General features: G+C 49.1%; 1 protein-coding gene across 2 annotated transcripts; it reads left to right on the top strand.

The window, feature by feature from the left end:
- The first annotated feature begins 1,079 nt into the window (after positions 1 to 1,079).
- LOC119353855 (PI-PLC X domain-containing protein At5g67130-like) lies at positions 1,080 to 3,670 on the top strand. Of its 2 annotated transcripts, XM_037620551.1 has the most exons (9): positions 1,080 to 1,348; positions 1,434 to 1,541; positions 1,649 to 1,771; positions 1,880 to 2,017; positions 2,113 to 2,211; positions 2,289 to 2,592; positions 2,660 to 2,883; positions 2,947 to 3,033; positions 3,125 to 3,670. In XM_037620551.1, the coding sequence occupies exons 1-9, from the start codon at positions 1,340 to 1,342 to the stop codon at positions 3,206 to 3,208; spliced, it is 1,176 nt and encodes a 391-aa protein (XP_037476448.1). In that variant the 5' UTR covers positions 1,080 to 1,339; the 3' UTR covers positions 3,209 to 3,670. The 2 variants fall into 2 exon arrangements, with proteins under 2 accessions (XP_037476448.1, XP_037476449.1); XM_037620552.1 differs by lacking the exon at positions 1,080 to 1,348 and having other exon boundaries at positions 1,502 to 1,541; positions 1,649 to 1,731.
- Positions 3,671 to 5,893: the final 2,223 nt, after the last annotated feature.

Genomic DNA, 5,893 nt, shown 5'->3' with positions numbered 1-5,893 from the left:
AATACCAACACGACTAGACGTAGGCTTTTATCTTCATCGAAGGGGCCAAACTAGTATAAAAAACTCTCGTGTCCCTTGTCCGATTTAACCCCTTTAAGCTAACCGTAGCGATGGCTCCACGACTAAGTCCTTTCACGAGGACATCTGCCGTGACAAACCCACGACACTAGGGTTTGTCGGCGACGGGGGAGCGAGCTTGCCTAGATGTGGACGGCGAGTTTGGATGAGGACGGCTCCGCCGCACGGTCTGCTTAAAAAAGTGCGACCGCCGTCGCTGACGCGTGGACCCGTGGTCATAAATTAAGCTGACCGCATGACATCGGGTAGTTGAGCGGCCGCCAGGTGGGGACGCGGCGGACAGTGAGAAGACGCGTGTGACGTCCGTTGAACGTCCGCGCCGACGCATTTAGGACGCAAATTTGGGCCGCAAATGCGTTGGCGCGGACGCGAAACAGACATGATTTGGGTTTGGGTCGGTGCGTTGGGCCATTATTTTTACCCATGCCGACCCGAAAAGACGCGAGGAATAAAATGGGTCGCCCTATTAAAGTTGCTCTAATTGAAGCTTGTCCCAAAGCTACACGAACTGATCGAACCCCATTGGAGTTGCTCTAATAGAAGCTTGTCCCAAAGCTACACGAACTGATCGAGCTCTCTTCTCTGGGGCTACCAATTCTTCGCAAACCCCTCAGCCGCCGGCCTTTCAGTCAGCGCGCCCTGGACCCCTCTGGGACTTCCTTCGAGCAAGCAGGTAAGCATCATCGGTGCCCTAAATTTGGATACGATTCAGAACTGAGAGCGAAAGCGCATCCGTAGTCCGGCATATGCTGTCTGTCCCTGTCTGCTGCTGAAGTCCGTCCCGGTGTTAAATTTCTGTCCGCATAACCGGCCGGTGTGTCGAATTTTGTCAAGTCATATGACAAGAATTTCTCTTCTTTTTTGGCTACGAATCACCAAGCTGAGAGAGACACACCTCCGTATTCTTTACCATGAATCGTCAAGAAATGTCACGAGGTTCAAACCGGGCAAAGCACTAAGGTGCACTTGACAAGAAACGGGAATGGAAACAAAAGCATGGCCACACTTTTGATGCGTGGCACCTAATGCTGACCTTTGAAAGCTGGAAGCATATTCCTGCAGGCCAAGCCGCAGGTTCTCCCCTGAATCTGCTTGCCACAGCCACATCTTCACGACCCTTCTGCAGCACACAAGAGATGCCGTGGTATGACCATCGCGCAGCCAAAAGGGACCTAATCGTCAGGATTCAGCAGCCAAGAAACAACGAGGATACAGGGTTGTTCCCTCGTTTTGCCGCATCATCATCATCATCCTTAGTCCCATGGTTCAGGTGTGATTCAGTGATGGTTCAGGTGGGATCCTTAGTCCCAAATCTGTGATCGATACTGATGGCTTTTGCTGCTATTGGGCTGCAGGGAGTTATCATGCACAGCTTAGGAAGCACAATTCTTCTTCTTCTGGTAATACTATGTGTGGTGTTGCTGTTAGAAGGGGCAGCAGCTTGCTCAGGCGGGCGATGCGAGGTCGGTCACGTTTCTATCTGTCTATCCTCCTCGCCGGCCTTGCCATGACCGTGAGATATTTCTTCTGGAGATATAATAGAGGTCTGGTCTGACGCTGGGATTTGCAGCTCGGCGACCGATGCTCGTCAGAAGCCGACTGCGGGTCCGAGCTCTACTGCTACAACTGCTGGATCGAGTTCGCCGGCAAAAGGTGCGTCCGGACGACGGTCGCCGACCCGTTCAAGATAGCTGTGAGTGGTGGACTCGTGCTACTCTGCCATTGCTCTGTTTTCTTCTACTCATCTCCATTTCTGCAACTGTTCGTTATCTAGTGCTGCTCATCTTTCATTCCTTATTAGGATACATCGTTGCCGTTCAACAAGTACGCGTTCCTGACGACGCACAACTCGTTCTCGATCCGCGGCGAGCCGTCCCACACCGGAGTCCCGCGGATCACGCTTTACAACCAGGACGATTCGGTCACCGATCAACTGAATGTCTGAATGTGACCCATCACTACTTCAAATTTGCTGGTAATTTCAGTCAGTCAGTTCTTGGATTCTGACTGAACTGCGCGGTCCGCCTTCCGCAGAACGGAGTCCGGGCGCTGATGCTGGACGTGTACGACTTCCGCGACGACATTTGGCTTTGCCACTCAAAGGGAGGGAAGTGCTTCGACTTCACGGCGTTCGTGAGTAAATTGAACTTGACTAGTGTTCTAGGACGGCATTGGAACTGAAGATTGTAGTATCATCGGTGATTCTGCAGGAGCCGGCCATCGGCACCATGATGGAGGTCGAGGCGTTCTTGTCGGCGAACCCGTCGGAGATCGTGACGCTGATCCTGGAGGACTATGTCAGCGCTGACCACGGCCTGTCCAAGCTGTTCGACAGCGCGGGCCTGACCAAGTACTGGTTCCCGGTGTCGAGCATGCCGCGGGACGGCGGCGACTGGCCTCGCGTCCGCGACATGATCAGGCGCAACCACCGCCTCCTCGTCTTCACCTCCGACGAGATGAAGCAGCGCGCCGAGGGGATCGCGTACCAGTGGAACTTCATGGTCGAAAACCAGTGTAAGATTCAGCGGTGGGAATTTCTCAGAACGAAGCCGAGATGCTGATCATGTGGTGGCGCATGCAGACGGCGATGGCGGGATGAGCTCTCGCGCGTGCCACAGGCGCGCCGAGTCCCTGGCCCTCGACAACCGGACGAGGTCGCTGGTCCTGGTGAACTACTTTCACACGGTGCCGCTCCGGGTGACGGCGTGCGTGGAGCACTCGCTGGGGCTCGCGGACGTGCTCCGGGCGTGCCACGCCGCCGCCGCCGACCGCTGGGCCAACTTCCTGGCCGTCGATTACTACAAGGTACCGCGCGCGCTACTTTGCCTGTACTAATCCGTGGAATGCCTCAAACTTGTTCGGTTTCAGAGAAGCGACGGCGGCGGCGTGTTCGAGGCCACGGACATGCTCAACGGGATGCTCATCTGCGGCCGCGACGACGTGCGCGCGTGCACGGTGAGATCTCCGTTTTTCTCCTTCCTCCGGTAAATAATCGAGTGAAAATCGTGACGAGCAGCTTTGTTTGCGTGCCTTCTTGCTGCTGCAGAAACGAACTCTGAAGGACGTGCTGTATGGCCTGCTCGGCAAGGCTGGGCTGATGCCGGGTCACGGTGGGACGACGAGGACATGAGAAGTCGTTCGGTTCTTGTTGGTTGTGCTTGTCATGAACTCATGTCGCGTGTGCAGCAATGCGTGAGAGATTGGATTGGGTGCCAGGGAGGACGGACAGGACCAGCCTTGCTGCGCTCGTGCACCGGTGCACGCCGGCCGTGAGAGCGCAACTACTGCTGGTGGATGCTAGTACTCCATTGTACTGCTGGTACTGACACTGATATTGTCGAGAGAGAAAAGTTGTTGCTCCATGCAGACGTTGGATAGGTGCGGGTGGGATCGGGACATTCGTGGACATTTGTGGTATGGTACTGATACTGCTGGTACTGTCCAGAGAGAAAAGTTGTTGATTCATGCAGACTTGTCATTAGCCAGACTTGTTTAGCAAAAAGTAAAAAAAAGGTTTTAGAGAAACTAGTATAAATGCCCATGCGTTGCACCGGGCAAAAAAAATCTTTAAAAACTACTTTGTCTCTCACTATGTGCCACTTTCAGTATGCTCATTGTCAACGAAGGGCGTGTGGATCTTTTTCCCCGCCGGGTCTTCTGGATCTATTATGTTTAGGTTTCCAGGGGATCTGTCCAAATTCAACCAGTTTTTGTGGTCTTCGGAGTTTCTACATGCCATCTTATGGTCTACATCAACAACTTGCCAGCCCATTCTTCCATGTTTGTAAGGACACGTGTTACTTAATCTTTGGCCTTAGGCCTTTTTGCAAGTAAAAGTAAAAGAAAAGGCTTTAGAGAAAGATGTTTACGAGAACAAGGAGAATTGGTCATCAGACGATTTCCTCTAAATTATATGTACATCCCGTAAAACGGCTTTTAAGAAAAGCTTTTTAGATGAGCGATTGGAGTTGCTCTAAGGCCTCACAGGACCAACGTACCAAACAGCCGACATCTTAGAAGTGTAGATCAAAATGATCCAAACTATAGACATACGAACAAATACCGGGCCAAGTCAATTCCTTCGAAGACAAACACTGATAGTATCCCATGAGATCCGCCGGAGATACACCTTCACACGTCCTCCAACTATGTTAGACACACCTTTAGGACGGGGCTAGAGATAAAAAAAAACTTCATCTTCAAGGAGCCACCGCCGCCTTCTTTCTTGAGCAAGACAAACATCTATCTATGCGTACCAATAAAGTATGATATGATGCGTTTCTCCATTTTTTGGCTTGTTCACCCACACTATAAATTTCCGGTCCTCCAAAATAATGATTTGTTTTTGTTCACAATGTTGTTACCATTCTTTTTACCCATCAATTGTTGCTTTTTCCTTCGAGCGTGCTGGCTGATATCTATTGGGCCTCACTCGTCGCTCAAACAAAGCCGGCGCAGCAACACAGTCAGGAAAAACGAGGCAAAAATAATTGTTCGAGTGTAAGACATGAACTTGTGACCTACCATCCTATTCCTAAATGTGCAGCAAAGTGAGCTAGCTATCGTGTATGCAGAAAAGATGAGGTTTCCAATTTTTGATATACTCATATTGGACGACCTTGGTCAGGCCCGCGCTGTGGAACAGCTTGGACAGTACGTGTGCGGTGTGCCATATTGGATGGATTCCCATGTACGAATCTCTATGGCTACACAAGGAGTGAACATCAGGTCGTCCTTTCAGCTATTGAACTGTCCCACCTTGCTTTCTTACACCGAATCGCATCAATTTATATATGTCTATGAATTAAAATTAATAAGCCGCCTCAAGGAGTATGTCTCATTTGGTCACAATATGAGCACACTCTTGTGTGAGGAAGGAAGAAATTAAATCCCGCTATTATGAGTTGTTGAGCACGAAGGGAAACAATTACTTGCGTGAGAAGAATGAAATAAATTCGGCAGCAAAAATGAATAAATTAGAAGAATGAATAAATAAATTCCATTCATTAAATCCTCTTATGAGCAGGAAGGAAAAGAATTCAAAGAAGAAATAACTTCGTATTATGAGCAATTGAGCACGTAGAATTTTTTTAAGAGATATGCATTTGGCAGGAAAGAATGGAACTAGAAGGACTCTGGGATGAGAGAGAGGACCCATTAAATAAACGGGCTTGCATGCTAAAACTAACTCGACTCAGATTTAACCAAGTCTCAGTTCACCTTGCAACATTTTGTCCCATCGTTTGCAACATTTATTTCTACCGGTTGCAGCATCTGTCTTGCTAGTTGTAGCATGCCATCCCTCGTCGATTGTAGCACGTCATCTTATCACTCGCAACATCCTCCATTGAAGGTTGTAGCATTTTAGTCAGAATGGTTGCAGCATATGTTGGAGTTGCTTGTAGTACCGTTGCAATATTTTTCCTCGCCGTTTGCAACATCCAGTCGTGCCGATCGTAGCACCACAACTACGCTCACGTCACTCGACTGAGACTTCGTTAAATCTTAGTCCATCGAGTCTAGACAACCCTTAAATAAATGAGGTCATCACACACGCTAAGTAACCTACATGTACCCGCACAAAAATAACTTGCATGTATGTTGCGTACTCCATTTCCTGATAATGTTGTTTCGAATTTCATGTGGTACATATAAATTATGCTTGGTTATGTTTATATGGAGTAAGGAATTATTTAGGGCAGTGTGGAAGTTAAGTTTTTTTCAAGGGAAGTGCGAAAGTAAAGTTAACAGTTGATTGATTTGTAGCTAATGGAAATGAACTCCGTGAATATTAATTTTCACTTTTATGCTTGAT

The sequence above is a fragment of the Triticum dicoccoides genome, chromosome 2A (assembly GCF_002162155.2).
Source record: "Triticum dicoccoides isolate Atlit2015 ecotype Zavitan chromosome 2A, WEW_v2.0, whole genome shotgun sequence".
NCBI lineage: Eukaryota > Viridiplantae > Streptophyta > Magnoliopsida > Poales > Poaceae > Triticum > Triticum dicoccoides.
This window is presented reverse-complemented; position numbering and strand designations above follow the sequence as displayed.

Excerpts from the sequence above, each read along its gene's own strand:
- LOC119353855 (XM_037620551.1), top strand. Across the intron at positions 1,542-1,648 it reads GCTCAGGCGGGCGATGCGAG|CTCGGCGACCGATGCTCGTC; the intron begins GTCGGTCACGTT and ends TGGGATTTGCAG. Across the intron at positions 2,884-2,946 it reads TGGCCGTCGATTACTACAAG|AGAAGCGACGGCGGCGGCGT; the intron begins GTACCGCGCGCG and ends GTTCGGTTTCAG.